The 18,133-nt window shown below is 40.3% G+C and overlaps 1 protein-coding gene across 1 annotated transcript; it reads left to right on the top strand.

Moving 5' to 3' along the window:
* Positions 1-85: 85 nt before the first annotated feature.
* MCMBP (minichromosome maintenance complex binding protein) lies at positions 86-17,931 on the top strand. Its single transcript, XM_068951156.1, has 15 exons — positions 86-143; positions 1,171-1,256; positions 3,167-3,327; positions 3,670-3,711; positions 5,832-5,950; positions 6,671-6,822; positions 7,584-7,684; positions 9,511-9,680; positions 10,591-10,714; positions 12,999-13,116; positions 13,680-13,845; positions 16,032-16,165; positions 16,833-16,997; positions 17,407-17,495; positions 17,805-17,931. The coding sequence occupies exons 1-15, from the start codon at positions 86-88 to the stop codon at positions 17,929-17,931; spliced, it is 1,812 nt and encodes a 603-aa protein (XP_068807257.1).
* The last annotated feature ends 202 nt before the right edge of the window (positions 17,932-18,133 follow it).

The raw sequence follows: 18,133 nt of genomic DNA on the forward strand, positions 1-18,133 counted from the left end.
AGCAGGGTGCGAGGCCCCGTCACTGACGCGGGGGAGTTGGCAGCGGCCCCCCCCCGCCCCGTCCCTGGGCGAGGCTCGCCCCGCCATGCCGTGTGTAGCCGACTGGCTCAACAACCCCTTCAGCATCGTGCAGGGCATCTTCGGTGAGCGGCGGCGGGCCGGGGGCCGGCTCCCTCTCAGGAGGCGCCCGTGAGAGGCCGGGCGGGCCGGCCTGGGCGGCGGCGGGGGAGGGCCGGGGCCGGTTCCCTCTCAGGAGGCGCCCGTGAGAGGCCGGGCGGGCCGGCCTGGGGCGGCGGCAGGGGAGGGCCGGGGCCGGTTCCCTCTCAGGAGGCGCCCGTGAGAGGCCGGGCGGGCCGGCCTGGGCGGCGGCGGGGGAGGGCCGGGGCCGGTTCCCTCTCAGGAGGCGCCCGTGAGAGGCCGGGCGGGCCGGCCTGGGGCGGCGGCAGGGGAGGGCCGGGGCCGGTTCCCTCTCAGGAGGCGCCCGTGAGAGGCCGGGCGGGCCGGCCTGGGGCGGCGGCAGGGGAGGGCCGGGGCCGGTTCCCTCTCAGGAGGCGCCCGCGAGAGGCCGGGCGGGCCGGCCTGGGGCGGCGGCGGGGGAGGGCCGGGGCCGGTTCCCTCTCAGGAGGCGCCCGCGAGAGGCCGGGCGGGCCGGCCTGGGCGGCGGCGGGGGAGGGCCGGGGCCGGTTCCCTCTCAGGAGGCGCCCGTGAGAGGCCGGGCGGGCCGGCCTGGGGCGGCGGCGGGGGAGGGCCGGGGCCGGTTCCCTCTCAGGAGGCGCCCGTGAGAGGCCGGGCGGGCCGGCCTGGGGCGGCGGCGGGGGAGGGCCGGGGCCGGTTCCCTCTCAGGAGGCGCCCGCGAGAGGCCGGGCGGGCCGGCCTGGGCGGCGGCGGGGGAGGGCCGGGGCCGGTTCCCTCTCAGGAGGCGCCCGTGAGAGGCCGGGCGGGCCGGCCTGGGGCGGCGGCCAGCGGCAGCCGGCGGCTTCCCGCCTCGGGCGCCTGAGGCGCGAGGGGGCGGTGTGGGGGCGGCTCGGGGCCCGGCCCCGCCGCGGCTGCAGGGTTAGGCAGGGAAAGGCGTTCCTGCGGGAAGGGAAGGGGTGAGTTTGAAACGGCTTGCGGCGTGAGGGGAACGCCGGGTAGATGCTGATGCCGCTGTCAACGTGCGTTGTGTCGTAGCGCAAAATGATCCGAGCTCCGACTGGGAGAGGAAGGTGACCGAATATTTCAGAGAGAAGCTGAAAGAAAACAACGCTACTCACTGGGTAAGGTGGTTTTTATTCTGGGAGCGTTGCGCCGGTGCTAAGTTTCGCCCTTCTTGCCTCCTGGTGGCCGTGGCGCCCGGCTTCGGAGCAGCCCTTCGTCGGGAAAGGGGCGCTCGGCCCCGGGTTCCTCGGAAGCGCGCTTCTGAATGTTAGGCCTAGCCTTTGTAACGCGCTGTTTACGTCTCCGTTGGTAGGTAGGTAGGTAGGTAAAAACGAAGATGTAAAATCCTGCCTCAAGCCACTCCCCGTGACTTTCGGGTGGTGTGTGGGTTTTTTTTTTTTTTTTTTTTTTTTTTGGCCTCGGCCGTCGCCGCCGAGCGCCGCCTGTTTGTGGCGCCGCCCAGCAGATGGCGGGAGCTGACTAATGAGTGCTGGTGTTTCCTCAAAGCGTGATAACTAACGGGGGTTTGTGGCCGCCGTGCTGCGGCGGAGGTTTGTACGGCGCCGGGGTCCCGACTGCTGGGCAGACACCCCTCCGCTCAGCGGCTGCCCGTGCAGCGCCGTGACCTCCCTGGGGGCTGATGAAACAGCTGCTTGGTTTTTCGTCTTTGAGGCAGAGCGGGGGCGGGGGGGAAATACCATCTGCCTAAAAACTGTTCTGGATCAGGCCAGGTTTTGAAAGTGCAGGAAGGAAGCTCTCCTTTATTTTTAAAGCTAAGCAGGCACGCTTGAGCTCAAAAGGTGATGCTGTTCTGAAGGGCTGTGGGGAAACGGTGTCGTGGAGCTCTGTCCTAGTTGGACTAGGAGCTCTCAGTGTCGAATCTGTTCTATTTATGATTTAAAAAAACAAATACAAATAAAATTGTTTTTTTTTTTTGTTTTAATTTTTCTGCCAGTGAGAGAGGAATTCTGTGTTTGAGTGTCAAGGACAGTTTAAATCATAGTGTAGAGGAATAATTCTGTTCCTCCAGCAGAACTGTGTTAAATTTGCAGCAGTAGAAGGAATTAAAATAAAAACATATTTTCTTACTCAAGATGAACACGAGGGAGTATGTGAGTTGTTGTTGGTTTAGTTTTTTTGTTTGTTTAAGTCATTTTTACAGGGCCACTTTTGGTTTCATGTCATTTTAACGTTGAGTGTGATATCTTAACCAAGAGTTTATTTTAAAAACCAAAAAAAAAAACAACCTTATAGCAGGTCTCATTATTTTGATTTGTACTATATACCTGGACACCCGTTTTCCTTCTGCTTTTCTATTATCATATAAATATATGCAAAACAAACTCCCCCAGTGTGAAGGACTTTCAGATTAAGATACAATTTTTCTTCCTGTCCTTTTGGAAATACAAATATTTTGTTATAAGAAATTGTGCATGCAATTGCTGCAGTATCACTGATGCATGATGCATGGTCAAAGTGTTGTTAAATGGGAATAAAATAAGTAATAAATTTTATCTTAATATTCAGTTGAAATAATCCCCAAACTAACATTACAATCTCATATGTTGTTAAAGAGTTTACATACAGTTTCAATGAACTGAAACCCGTTTGTTTAGTCTGATATTGGAACTGAGAAATGAATGAGACTAATGGCTTTGCAACTGGAAAAATTTGGGAACTGTCAGTGTATGATAATCGTAACTATTGCCTCTAACAGCTACTGCAGAAACTTCCAGTGGTGTCAGGTATATTGTTACCTCTTGGACTGGGGCAGTAGATTTGGGGGCTAGGTGTGGGGAGAAAAGTACCCAGAAAATACTGAATCTGTTATGTGATGAGATGCTGAATTGTCAAAGGCAATTAATCTTATTGTCAATAAAATAGGCTTTGAGGCAAATAAAGTCAACAGCAGGAAACACTGAATGACCAGAGAATAAATTGGTGACAGCTTATGTGCAGTTTCTGGCTTACTTCAGGGCATTTCTCAATATTTATATAGCAGTTGTTTAGAATAAGCTCTCTTTTTCAGGTTCCGTCACTAAATGATGTTCCCCTACATTACCTAAAGCCCAACAGCTTAGTGAAATTTCGCTGCATGGTTCAAGATATGTTTGATCCTGAGTTTTACATGGGAGTCTATGAAACAGTTGATCCAAACACAAACATGCGTGTAAGTGAAATACTGTTTTGGTAAATGTTTAGCATTTTCTTCATTCCGTTCTTCATGCTTCTCTAGTTTTCTGAGTTAAACCTGTGGAGTCCAGGCACTGTCTAGTATTAACTCTATTTAAATAACTCAAATGGCATCAGTAACGTATTGCTTCGTATATTTCTGTTTATGAAGTATTGAAAACAAAATTCGGAAGGTTATTATTGCAAATGTAATTTGAGGGAATCAAAATTACTAAGGTAATGAAAGTTTGAGCAGTATGTCTTTGAAGGTTTTTAGACTGCAATAAATTTGGTGCAAGTAGTCCATATTCAGGATGTACTGGAAACGGAATAATTGCGTTGCTTTTGTCTTCTTGACAGGTTTTGCATTTTGGTAAATACAGAGACGTGGCAGAATGTGGGGTAAGTTATATGTTTTCTATATCAGATTTCGAGATGAAATATTATTCAGACAGAAAGATGCATTTTTATAAGTGCAGTATAATTTATTTGGCACTCATCAGTGAATCTCTGGAGATGCCGTTCTTAAAATTCCAAATTAAGCCCAGGTTTGGAAAGCAGAGAACTCTTAATTGCTCCTGTGCATGCTAAGTTCAGCAGTCTTCAAGCTACTTCCGTAGTATTTAAAGCTTGTTTTGCTTTTATATGCTGTTATCTGTGGTCGTTAGTTTTGGCCACTAATTCTTTGCCAAGAAGCAGGCTAGTGGAAGTGTTTTTTTGTTTGCTTGTTTTTTTAAGTCTCTTGAAACTTCCTGATATGGCAAACACTTTATTTTTGGTAGTGCAGTGCTATTAGTGTGAAAACATTATAGATTCAGACTCCTTGGAATCGTGCAAGATCGCATACTTGTGAGACGATGGCTGTTGTAACTTCTGGCTAGATACATGGTTCTATGGAATTAGCTAAAAAAAATCGATTGTTAACATCATTTATTTTTGGTATTCCAGCCTCAGCAGGAGATTGATTTGAACTCCTCACAAACAGTAACATGGGAGAGACAGACATTCTACTGCGTTCCAGTGCCTGGCGAATCAGCATGGGTGAAAGAAATATCTTTTGTCTGAGCCAATGCTCTGTTATACAAATAGTTATCACCACCAGCTAAGTCATTGGATTCTTAAATAGATAAGACTATTTAAAGTTTCTTAGATTCTGAGTAACTGGGGACGGATGAGGAGGAAATGTGGTAGATGCAGGAAAAATAGAAGGCAAAAAAATTAGTGGTATGCACAAACAGGATAAAAATAAATTTAGTGGAATTGATTATTGATTTGGTAGGGTTTCAAACTAGATTTTCATGTATGCTTGAGAGGGTTTTGGAAATCGCTGCTTATTTCTATTTGCAAATGTTTAGAAAATTTGAAACTTCTGTAGAGCCATGAATGTTTCATTGGCCTTTTCAGATTAAATTAGGACATTATTTAATGGCAGTCTAATGCAAGTACCTGTAAAAAGACCTGTAGCTGAGTGTGTTGAGTCATTCTTGAACGTTAAGTATTGTCTTTTTAATTGCTCAGATGCAGCCTGTCATTTTCTAAATGAGTTTGGAAAACATCTTGGGGAAAAACAAATCAGCTTTAGTTTCTCCTAATAAATGGAAGCTGAATTGTCTAAGTGGAATGGATATGGCATGCTTCTTCTAATGCCTTTTAGGAGTTAAATATTCTCCTCTTCTCTAAGGCCTCTAAGTGGAGGTCTAGAAAACTTAAGATACATTGCATTTTGTAAAAAGAAAGGAAATGCTGATAAATCCAGTGTGTTTAGATATTTCATATTTTGAGTTTAGAATTTAAGAAAACTCTACTGTTCATTGGCGGTTTTAAAATTAAGCTAATGCTATTTTTATAATAAAATGATTGGTGAGAGTCAGTCTTTAAGTGAGTAATGCTTACATCAATATACTGCAGCAGTGGGAATTTAATATAAGCCTGACTATTATAAAAATACTGAACATTATTTCAATAGTTACCTATCAAACTAAGAAAAACTAAATAGAGAAAGAAAAGTGTATTAGCTTTTCTAAATTCAGTTATTATATATGAAGTGCAGCATTGCTAGTATCTTGACAGTGCATGAACATTTTCTGTGTTGTATTAAAGTAATCATAATATTTAATTGAATCGGACAGCAATTCTTTAAATATTTTTTAAGTGTGTGCTCTTTAGAGGTGAGGTGTTTAAGAAGAGGAAAAAACCCTTGAGATATGGGAGTTGTTCCTAATCACGGACTTGTACTTTTGGTCTAAAGGAAAATATTTAGAGAGATTGACAGTAGACAAAGAGTCAGTGCTTTTAGATTGTTTTGAGTAAAGCCACTAATTGCTGTACAGGTCTTAAGCAGGTTGCTTACACCTCTGAAGAGGTGGCGGCTAGGTATTGGTTTGGTATTGGTTTGGTAATTGTTTTAATGTCTCATTCAAAATAGTCGGGATAATAACATTTTGTTAATGAAACTTGCTTTCTTGAATTTTCTCAACTGAGTGTGGTGTTGTCCTTAATCCTTAATTTTACGCATATACTAGTGCAAGCCAAGCTCGAGTTAGCCCTTCAACATCCTACACGCCAAGTCGCCACAAGAGGAGCTATGAGGAAGATGAGGATATGGAACTACATCCATCTAAACAGAAAGAGCAACATATGGGTAATAGTCTTTACTGATGAATAGATATGGTATCTTTCAAGAGTTCACAGAAATTTCATTTTCAGAAATTGAACAAGAGGAGAGTGTTTAGTTTAAAATTCTCAGCCATGTTCAAGAAAAAGTTTTGCAGAAGCTATTGCTTCTTTTTGTTTGGTGCTATATGTTCATCAGCTGGATTTTAAGATTTTGTTTTTATATTCCTATCAGTTTGCAGATGCTCTTAGGTAGTTCACACTGTTTTGTCTTCATATGCAGCCTGATCGATTGTGGAATAGATTTTCATAGCTTTGTTGTAGATGAACATCTAAAGAGATTCTTAATGTAAACTCTTTAGTTGCTGTACACCTTCACCTTTAAAAACTAACTCATTTTTAAACATGATATGCAGGAAAGTATTGCATTTACAGCGCTACATAATTAGAGGAGTCTTGTTGATACAGTTTAAGCATTACATTTTGAAAATCAGATTGTTGGCTCTGTTTAGGTTTCTAAGGCATGTAGATTTTTACTAGTAATCTTTCTCACGTTATCTTGGTAATCAAGTATACATTTGTGAGACTTTTCTATTCTGAATCAGGATAGCTTCTTTCAAATATATTGCTTTATTCATTTTTTTTTCCTTAGGTGTCTTATTAAATTAGCTTGACTCTTATGTTGCTTGCTGAAGAAAGTTGTTCGCTTTAGCATTTCTGTTTAAAGAATCTATGAATCCTTTTTCAGGCAGTGGAGGTGATATCCATGGATGTGGAGAACCAAAGAGATTAGAAACTGAAGCTTCTGCAGGACATCATCTCATTTCTCCAAACTGCTCCCCTCCGCTTGACTTAAATTTTCCATTGCCAGGGGAGAAGGGACCAGCATGTCTTGTAAAGGTAACAAAAATGGGGAGATGATGAACGTGGCTGTGACCTCAGTGAGGCACACAGAGCCCGAAGTAAGAGTATAAATAGTTAGTGTTGTATAGAAAGACAATTTCTGTGCCTATAAAGTATTACAAGACCAAAAATGTTGTTTCTGCAAATAATTCCATTGTCTCCCTTTGCTACCGCTACATTTGCGTTGCTGAAATCACTCAACAGCATCTATTAAAGCTTGCACATTCTAACTATGCTTAGCAAAAAAAAAAAAAAAAAGGAGGGGGAGGGTGAGTTACTAAATACTCAAATGCATAGCTGATACACTCCTGACTCCCGATGCTTTCCTTGAAGCTTTGCTGTCTTAAGGAAAAAACTTGTCGTGAAACAGCAAAAGCAAACACGTTGTACGTGTTTTTAGATTGTATTTGAAATAAACTTTGACCAGTATGCTCTATCAACTACAGAACTTCCAACATGAAATATCTGTTTTGTTACTATAATTCTCTTACTCAGCTTCTGTTAATCAACCAGATTAGAATACAGTTGTTTATAGTTGTGCAGCAGAAGAATGCCAATAGTGAAAAGCATGCAGTGGTAGGAGCTCATTTCTCCAATATAAGCTTATTGAAACTTTGAGGACTAGAAGAGTCCTCTTTGCACAGTGTTCTCCAACTCCAACTGAGTCTGCTGAGATTTTTCCTTTTTTGTATGTGTTTATGAGCAGTCCTGAATCTGCCCTATCTGCCTCTGTATTGTATTATTTATCTTTATGACAGGTCTATGAGAGCTGGGAGAGCTTCAAAGTCAATGATGTTCTGGAGGTGTATGGTATTTTGTCTGTGGATCCAGTGCTGAGTATAGTAAACAATGAAGAGAGGTAAGGCTCAGATGCTAATGTGATCCTGACATGAAGGGACTTGTTGTTTTAATGAGCAAAATAGTTTTGACTGTCATCTTAATACAGACTGGAAAATGTGCAAATATTTAATTAAGCAACAAAATCCATATCTTTAGAATCAAGTTTGATGTGCGAAGTATTACATTTACAGTCCTATAAACTGAAGTCTCTTCAGCTTCATACTGTTGTATATCCTTGATCTTGAATGCACAATACATTTTTTTTTTTTTTTTTGGTTTAAGGTTGCTGTGCAGTATGTAAAGAGAGTGCTTCTGTAGCTGAAAGTCCTGTACAATTTACATGCGTATTAAACTTTGAATGGGTAGTGAATACTGGATTTCAAATAGGCTTTAAAGTGATACCTTTTAAACAATCAGTAATTCTCTGGAAGTTGTTACCATAAACAGTTCCATGGGATGTAAAAGATGGATTGCGTGTTTGAATGGAGAGTGAAAGTGACCAAAGTGATTGTAAATCAGGCTTTTTTTTTTTTTTTCATTACTTAAAGTATATTGTCACTTTATACCACCCATAGAAACTTCTGATTTTTACCAGCTGCACCACAGTTACTTGCTTGGTTTCTTGTGTCTTTCTGGATTGGATTGAATTCTGTCAGTTTTTTTACACACTCTATCAACCAATTTAACATATATACTACTGGTGTTTTGAATCAGTGTGCTTTGAATAAATTATTCCTTTTGGTAATTGTGACTATCTTTTGAAGTACAGTATCAAGAGTACACTATGAATCCTGTATAGTGCCAACTTCTTTAAAGTAAACTAAGCCTAGTCAACTGCTTTTGTTTATCATCTGACAGAAAGCTAATACCAGATTGACAGCTCAGTTGGTGTCTCACTTTTTTTTTTTTTTGCTTGTCATTCTACTACAAATAGACAAAATGGTGTCATTCAGCAATGTTTTCAATGCAAAGATGCTAAACAAAAGAGGTTTCTTTACTTGGAAAGAGGTGGTAGTCTGTCAGTGGACTGCTGAAGAGGCATTGAAGTTACAAAGCCTTTCAGCTGTTAAAGTCAGTGCAAGTTTATCACACTTGTGCTAAACTTTACCACTCTCTGATATATCTCCCTTAGGACTTCTAATTTTTTATAAGGCATCATCAGGGAGACTAAGGCTTGTATATCTGAACGCTTAAATTAAGACATGATGCCTTCAAGTTTGGATTGAGGTATATTGATTGGATTTACTTAACTCGTTTTTTTATTAAATTACTGTTGTAGCTGTTATATGGCTGTCTAGAAGGTCTCATGTTAGGCTCTGGAACCAGGTGGAATATTAAAATCCCAAACATGCATACAGAGATAAACATAATAAATCATTACCTTATTATCTTAAAAGTTTCCATGTAGATTTCATTCAGTACGTGCTGATCAGAACATGCTGATCTTATGTTAAGCTGCACCTTGTACTGATTGGTGCGGCAAATAATAAACGTGTGTTTTTTTTTTTCTTTCAGAAAAGTAAGACTCCCAAATAAAACTACTAGGAAAAAACAGAATCCCACCTCAAGGTTTTCCCCCCCCCCTCCTTTTCCTTCCCCTCAAGCATGCTTTGTTTTTGTATGATAGTTTGTATAATTGTGCTTTAGTAACTTATGGTGTTTATAAAACCATAACAGAAGATAATTCCTGTAGGTTGAATATAGGAGGCCTTATCGGGAATGGGGAATGGATGTTGTTTTTTCTGATGCACTTTGTTCTTGGCATGATTTCAAATGCCCTTAATCAGATGAAGAGAAATGTGTGTGGAATGTTTTTAAGCCCAGTTGTGCTGTGCCCTTTCCTAGGGAGAACTCAACCCTCGATCCTATGGAGTGTATGGACACAGTAGAAGAACAGAGAGTACACAGTCCTCCTGCCTCGTTAGTCCCCAGAATCCATGTGATTTTGGCACAGAAATTACAACACATTAATCCATTACTGCCTGCCTGCCTTAATGAAGAAGAAAGTAAAACCTGTGAGTATCTGAACTTGGTCTTTGAGTGGAATTTGACCTCACTGTAGATATGCATTCTCTCTGTACGCATGTAAATGTGCACGTTCTTAATACATGTGAACAAATACTTTGTTCAGAGACAAATGCAGCACCGGCAAGGTTGGCATTTAAATTGTGTTACATGGAGGAACCATTCTATGCTATAGAACTGCACAAGATGCAATATTAAGTGCTTATTTTTCTGAAAGAAATGTGATTTATAGGAAACTCGTTTCACATTCTATAAGCTTGAAGATTTTACTGAGTTGTTCAATCCTGACTTATTTCTTTTCAAATAGAGGAGTTACGTGCTGAAAAATCAGATTTTCAGCTTAGCATAACAGTGAAAATAAGAAACATACACAAAACGGGAAGAATCACAATATTGTGAAGTAAACAAGGAGATTCTGTTTTTAAGCAATTGTGCTATTCTTAGTGGACTATTTGACTTAAGTTTTTTGTCATGAACTGTTGTGTTTCCTTTTTAAACCTCTAATTTATATTTATCGCTTTCATCCTTGCATGCTTTGTTTTGGTCGTCCTGAGCCGTGCTACGTGTAAGGGTTTTTTTTCTGCCTTTAAGATGGTACGGATAGGGTATAGCTATTGGAAGTTTCAGTCCAAACCTTACAGCCTTCTGCCAATGCGTTATACACTAATTACAAAACTGAAAGTATTCCCAAGGAAATATTGTGCGACTCAAATTATCCGAAGTCAGCAATTACTCGCATGCGAAAACAATGAACGTTTGTTATTTTTCCTAGTCTGCTTTGGAGTAGGCTTTTTTTTTTTTTCGTCATGAAACTGTAATGTAAAGCAATCTTTATCTAGAGGGAAGGGGATGAGAACCAGAACGTTTTCCAACGTTTATTTTCTTTTGCTGTTCTACCAGTTGTTTCTAATTTCATGTCGGAGCTGTCACCAGTTAGAGCAGAATTGCTTGGGTTCCTCACCCATGCCCTCTTAGGAGACAGTTTGGCTGCCGAGTACCTTATACTGCATCTCATCTCTACCGTGTAAGTATTTAGATGCTTGCTGAGAATTTTATATATTCATCTTCTTAAAAAATCTCCTTTTATGGGGTTCCTTGCCATTCTGCAAAAAAATGGCAGAAATGTCTTAAGTAGTATTTATTCCAGTAGTACTTTGTCCAGCTAGAGTTGCTATGCTGTCATAATAAACGCAGTAAACAAATATCACTGTCTGAAATCTCAGTAGGTGTTGTTAAAGGGCTGGTTTCATGGCTGTATATCCTTTCAGTGTTGCTTTGAGAGTTAGACAAAATTTCCAAGATACAAATTTAAATAAAGGTATGAGAACATCTTTTTATCTCTAACTCCTTTTATTGAATAGGGCGTGCAACTAACTTCTCCAAGGCGGCATTTAGTATCATTTTTTATTAACTGCAACGATTGTTAGTCTGTTATTGAAAGACACTGAGAGGTATATCCTGGGAACACTTTTAATTAAATGTAGACATATGTTTAATGATAAGGTCAAGTGACCCACGTTTAGCATAGTGTAGGAATTTACCACCTGAGATGATGCTGTAGCTGAATTGTGTATGTATTTTGATCTACCGTCATAGCTATATAAAACAAATTTGCTTAACATTTGTGTGTTGCTTTAAACTGTCATTGGATGGAAGAGCAGCATACTTTGATTCATAAAAATCTATTCAAAGCATACTATCCGAAGTTTTACACCTGAAATTTTAAAGTATAGTTGTCAGGCTCAAATCTAATTTCAGCATTGTTTCAAAATGAAAATGAATTCTACTAATTTTCTTATGCATAGTAAGTAATTGTTTTATAGTTTTGAAAGTTCCATTTTGATACAAAGTGAATACTTTGAAAATAGTGCCTCATGCTCAAGCTAGGAAAAGCGTAAGCTAGCACAGCACATTATTTGTATGGAAAAGAAACATTTTCAGAGCTCCTATGGTCTCAGCATTCTGTCTTTCTCATACCTGCAAATAATGAGTTTTAAGCCATAAGATATATCTCAGCCTCAGAGAGTCATGGAGTATCAGCATAGATAAAACCATAATGCCATCGTAGCACAATTATCAGCTGACAGGATTTCGGGTAGGTTTGTATTTATAACCTGCATTGAACCTTTGCCCCACCCTGTATATTACCGTTTTTGTTTCACAACTGGAAAGCGTTTGCCTAGGTAGCAGTCATACCTCTAATCCCCATAGAAACATAAATAATTCAATATCAGTAAGAACTGTTCTTTCAAGTTGTACTGTGAATGCTCTAACACTTACAGAATCACAGAACACAGAGCCACAGAGTGGTTGAGGTTGGAAGGGACCTCTAGAGACCATCTAGTCCAACCCCCCTGCTCAGGCAGGGTCACCTAGAACATATTGCACAGGGTTGTGTCCAGACGGCTTTTGAGTATCTCCAGGGAAGGAGACTCCACCACCTCCATGGGCAACCTGCTCCAGTGCTCTGTCAGCCTCACAGCAAAGGAGTTTTTCCTTCGTGTTCAGACGAAGGGTTTCAGCGTGTGCCCGTTGCCTCTCGTCCTGTCGCTGGGCACCGCGGAGAAGAGGCTGGCCCCATCCTCCTGGCACCCTCCCTTCAGATACTTGTACGCGTTGATCAGATTCCCCCCTGAGTCTTCTCTTCTGCAGGCTGAACGGGCCCGGCTCTCTCAGCCTTTCCTCGCAGGAGAGATGCTCCAGTCCCTTAATAATGTGTCTACTGGTCTGACTGCAGTAGCTCCGTGTCTCTCTTGTGTTGGGGAGCCCAGAACTGGACAGAGTGCTCCAGATGCAGCCTCACTGTGGCTGGGTAGACTTAGACCGGAATGTGTTGTTTCTCATAGCTGGTAACGCCAAAAAGAAAGGGGCAGGGAGATACTAGAAGAAGAAGGGGAGGAAAGCTGAGGGCAGGTAGAGGAAATGAAGAAGCATGATTAAGGAGGGGAACTGAGACTGGGCAATGAGAAAGAGGATGGAGTATGTTGACTGGGTAACAGTAGAGCGAAAGGAGAACGGAATGTCTAGAAGGCACATTGCAGACTCTCAAGCACTGTAAATTTGTAAATATGCAATTATAAATAAATGTATAGATGTACAATGTTACAAAGGCTTCCAAAAACAGCCTTCAGTCTAACTGACCTCCTTGGACGCTAGAGAAGGAAGAAAAATGTGACTACTATTCATGTATGCATTAGAACTGAGATCCTGTTAGCTATCACAGATATTACATAGCACTCAGCTTAAGTGGTACGTGTAATCACTGTGTTAATCAGATGTTTACCTAAGCTGTCTTATTTTTGGTTTAGTTATGCAAGACGAGATGTGCTTCCCTTGGGAAAATTCACAGTCAACTTGAGTGGATGTCCAAGAAATAGCATCTTCACAGAGCACGTATACCGCATTATCCAGCAGCTTGTTCCAGCAGTAAGAAGGACATTAAAGTGCTTTAATGGATTTCTGATTGTGTAGAGATTTTTTTATGTTAATGGTGGATGTTAGGCTAATTGTTTCAAACAAATTGGCTACATTTCAGTAAAGGCAGACTCCTTAAACTAAGGCTCCTGCTGTCCATTTAAAGGGCAGTTTAGAATTTTAAAAATGGAAATGGGGCTTTCCTTTCAGTAGGAGTCTGTATCTACCTAGTCATCTAGGATAAATATGGAGCAAGGTCACGTTCCTTAAGGGTGGTTAGCTGACTGACAAACATGCTGTATGCTTTCTTTTGCTACTTGGATGGATGTGTGTATGCACTTAAATTATTTCATTTTAATGTATATTGATGTATATTTAATGTAGTTTATTGTGATATTTTTGGAAGTTTTGAAAGTGTTTTTTTTAATGTTTGCAAACTTGGGATAAAATGTATTCTATATTTTAGTTATTACGGAGGTTCACGGTTATAGCTCTTGCTGAAAGGAAAAAATATTCATCTGCTAGGGAAGTTGGAGGAGAGAAAACGTGCTAATCAGTTTCTTCTCTCATTGCAGTCCTATCGCCTACAAATGACCATTGAAAATATGAACCATTCACAATTTATCCCACACAAAGACTATACAGCTAATCGCTTAGTCAGCGGAGTACTGCAGCTTGCCAGCAACACTTCCCTTGTGGTAGATGAGACTATGCTTGAGCAAGGACAGCTTGACACAACAGGTAAGATTTTTTTTTTTTTTTTCCCCAAAAAATGTCTATCTGGAAGGTTAAACCTTGATACGTTTCAAGATAGTGATGTTAATTGAGTACCAGTGATAATTCTTCTCTCACAAAACTGTTTGTGGTTTCCATGCTCTGTTTCTTTGCTTGAACTAGCTTGCTGCTAGTCTGCAGCCTTCTCAGACACACTTACAGCTTGATCTCGTGGGTTTTTTTTCCTCCTATTTTACTTTCTGGAACTCTCTGACATTTTGTTCAGAAATGATTAGCTATTCATTTTAACTCAATGAAAGCAGTGAAATATGCTTTTTTTATTTTTTCTCCCCCCTCCTCCTCTAAGAGTTAGGGGCTAACATCTATCCTAGACCACAAATGACCAGTAATGAAATAAGATGGTATCTTGTTTAGTTTGTCTTCGTCTACATTGCAGAGAGCTCTGGACATTCTTTGACACTTGCAGTGATTTAAATAAGCCTTTAGACCAAATGATTCTTTTTCAGAATGGCCTTTCAGTTTCCTTTGATACAGAGTAAAGAAGGGGAGGAATCATACACTGCTGCCATATTATTTATCCTTGTAGATATAAAAATCATCCCTGGAAACCCAGCTAAACTCTGGAGATAATAAATGAACCTAATATTACGTGGAACAGGATGATAATTCTATCTTGTAAGCTGATGGAGTGCTGTGCAGTATGCTTTCTACAAAGCTTTAGGCAGTGAAATGTAACCTACAAACAAGCAGCGAGTTGCGGTACCTATAAATTCAGTAACTGGAGAATGCGTAGTACAGTTATCTTTGCAATTTCCAGTAAAGATGGGTATGAAATCACTGAAAGTGATTTTATATTAAAATAAAAATGCCATCCTTACATCCTTGCTGATGCGGTAAACCCGCTGGTTCTCTTTATAAAGCAGCAATACTCCGTTCCATTACAGCACTGTCGGCAGAGTAACAGTAAGTCTGGTAGAACTAGCCAAGCGTAGAGTTCAGGTTGATACTATTTAGAAACATAATTTTTATTATTTCACTAAAAGTTGTTCTTTGGAATTATTCGCCTCTTTTTGAGCCTTTTGTTTTGTTGTTAGTTACTCTGACTGCAGTAAAGTTTTATAACTTTACTAAAGAAAATATTCAAACTGGTAGAAATTGCAGCATTATTTTGGAAAAAAAAAAAAAAAACCCTCCCATTTCCAAAAAAATTTTGCTGTGCTGGTTTATAGGTTTTCTGATATGCTTATCTTTAAAGTCTGCAGAACACAACATTTGATGAAGAGTAATATTTAAGTATTAAAGAAGTTGCAGGTAAAAAGGACTATTTAAATTTAATTTTATTCCATTCCCGTTGATATGATATTGCTCTCTTGAATATAGAGAGGAGAAAAAGTAAACGTTTTTAACTTCTTGTAACAATGTTGAGAACAAAACTTAATCCTAGAGAAGAGTAATCATCTTCAGATCTACTAGTTGATTTGGAATTGCTGAAAGCTATAGCTTAGAGACTGGCAAGGAGAAAACGTCCCAAAGTAACTTAGCACTAGTAGTAAATATTTTCCTAGTTTATTAATGGCAAAAATATAACGGTAGATGTGTCATTTGGTGCAGTAACACTACTGAAGAGGTATCTGAATTGTCAGGCAGATGTCAGTATTTCAAAGGGGAACTTCCAAAAGTCAACCAATTAACTTGTCAGTACTAACTTTTAAATAATTTTATTGTAGAAATGACTAGTCTTATCAAGAACTGTTTGGAAAGATGACAACGAATATGTTCTTCAGCTTTTCAAGTCTTCCTAACCAATCTTAATGAATTCTTTATCTAGCAAGACTTTCTTCTTTCCTTAAACTGTTAAATAATGCTTGTTTTCTTTCAGAAAAGTAGCAGGGTTTTATCTCCTTTTGAGGAGAAAACTTTCCTCTGAAAACAGTCGTTTCTGGCTCTGTAGAACTGATGGAAAGCTCTACCTACTAACATTTATACTAGGCTAGATATGATCTTAGGCCTGAAATCCTTCAAGAGTTTTTCATTTCAGTTCTTTGGAAAAAGTTATCTCTATTTGGGAAAAACAGGAAGCTTGCAAGAATTTTTCTACCAGCTGCTCATTAAAAAACAGATTGTGGAAGAAAGTTTCAAGTCTGACGTTTGTTTAAATCCAGTTGTCAGAGAACTTGTTCTTGCTTTTCTAGGTGTACATAATGTGACAGCACTGGGTAATCTGATAACTTGGCAGAAAGTGGATTATGACTTCAGTTACCACCAGATGGAATTCCCATGCAATATTAATGTTCTTATCACTTCAGAGGGCCGATCACTCCTACCGGTATGGCAAGGTGGTCTTGAATTTTTGGGGGATAATTACAGTTAGTAGCTACTTACTGAAAACATGAGTATGTGCCATTCCAGATACAAGTGAAGTTAGGAAACCTGTCTTGTGATTGAGTTGGGTATGATGCTAGAATTAGTTACTAGCTCATGGCTTCAGCCGGGCCAGAAAACTACTCAGAGGAAAACAAAGAAATTGACCTTTCCTCCTCGCTGCTTGAATATTGTAGTGATGGCAAGAGCACAACAGTGACTGAAGTAATTGATCACAATAATGGGCAAAGCCTGCAGATGCATTGCTACTCTCAAAGCTTTATTCTAGTGCAGTAGTTCCTGAGGTGATGGGTGCATGAGTAAAGAGCAGCAGATCTGGCATCAACCCTGGAAGAAACTGAGTAGCCTAACTTTACAAAATTATCTTACCACTTGCATTCCAGCTTCATGACTGAGAACGCGTGGTCTTGTCTTAAAGTGACATTGACTCCTGCTTGAGTAAGGACTCCATGCTGGTTTTTGAAAAGGGAATTATTAAGTATCTAAAGAATGAATTTTCTTACCTTAATTCTGGGAAACAATGACTTCTATTGCCTTAATGATCAAATTTTAGTCTTATAATAGAAGAAAAAAAAGTGTGAAAAGGGATGATATGTAATTTTGTTTTTCAGTCAGATTGCCAAGTCCACTTACAACCACAGATAATTCCACCAAACATGGAGGAATATATGAATAGCCTTCTAACAGCAGTGCTCCCTTCTGTGTTGAACAAATTTCGAATTTATCTAAGTTTATTGAGGCTGCTGGACTACAGTATATCTGATGAAGTGACCAAGGTATGGGTGATTTCATTAATACTGTTTCAACTGTATATTCCGATAGAAATAAATTACTTTTATAGAAAGCTAATGACCCTTCTTCCTATTAGTCTCCCTGTCAGTGATTCTGTTCAAAGTTCTTTAAAACTAAAAGGAAGCATTTTCTTGTCCTGAATGTGCCTTTGAGGGTTTGTGCTCTTGAGTATTTCAGCATATACTGTTACCCATACATACTTTTCTAAAACTCATTTTGAAAACTGTAATTGTTTTTCAAGTTGAGAATTAGCCTGTTCTTGCTAAGGCTAGCCTCCTGAGTGCTAGGAGCTGAAAACTTTCTCCTGCAATCTAAGGATAGTTATGGTTTAGCTCCTTAAAACCTTACCTCTTTACTTTTTTGCAACGCAATTACTTGTTGTACTGTTTATAGGCAGTAGAAGAAGACTTTGTAGAAATGCGCAAGAATGACCCGGAGAGCATAACAGCTGATGATCTACACAGAACTCTGCTTGTAGCAAGGTGAGTAGTACTGTTTGTCATGGCTGAAGACTTGCTAGCAAGCTGGAACCAAGTTAAGTAAGTGCTCGTAGTCTATAGTTTCATTATAGTTGAGTGAGGTTCTGTTATATGGCTAGTGATCAAAAGAAAAAGTGATTCCATCTTTTGATATGCTGTTAGAGATTCTTACTTAGGCAGAATACTATTTACTCTTTTCTACCTATGCTTGCTAGTTCATAGGACAGCGAAAGAATAGCTGCTTTTGTTCTGTATTAGCTTGTCCGTGTGTGAGATCTGATAAGCTCCTATTTGCTCTTTCTGTTCATCTAGGTTCCTGTCTCTCAGTGCGGGGCAGACAACACTGTCACGAGAGAGGTGGCTGAGAGCAAAACAACTGGAGGCGTTACGTAAAGCCAGACTTCAGCAGCAAAAATGTGTTAATGGGAATGAACTTTAATTCTTAATATTTTGTGGATGTCGCTATAAAAATTTGTCTAATCCTAGATGGAACCCACACTAAGATTGGATATTGTTTATACCAGTTTTTGTAGATAATTTATACCAAAAAATTATGGATATTTACCCTCAAAGCCTGAACACGCTTAACTCTGTGTTCAGCAAGTTAAACATATTTTATGAAATTTTTTTGGAGCCTGTTT

This window comes from Struthio camelus, chromosome 7, assembly GCF_040807025.1.
Source record: "Struthio camelus isolate bStrCam1 chromosome 7, bStrCam1.hap1, whole genome shotgun sequence".
NCBI lineage: Eukaryota > Metazoa > Chordata > Aves > Struthioniformes > Struthionidae > Struthio > Struthio camelus.

Bases quoted from the DNA above. Each gene is read 5' to 3' on its own strand.
- MCMBP (XM_068951156.1), top strand. From the start codon at position 86: ATGCCGTGTGTAGCCGACTGGCTCAACAACCCCTTCAGCATCGTGCAG. The intron at 3,712-5,831 runs GTAAGTTATATG...CGCATATACTAG, and splicing joins GAGACGTGGCAGAATGTGGG to TGCAAGCCAAGCTCGAGTTA. The intron at 5,951-6,670 runs GTAATAGTCTTT...ATCCTTTTTCAG, and splicing joins ACAGAAAGAGCAACATATGG to GCAGTGGAGGTGATATCCAT.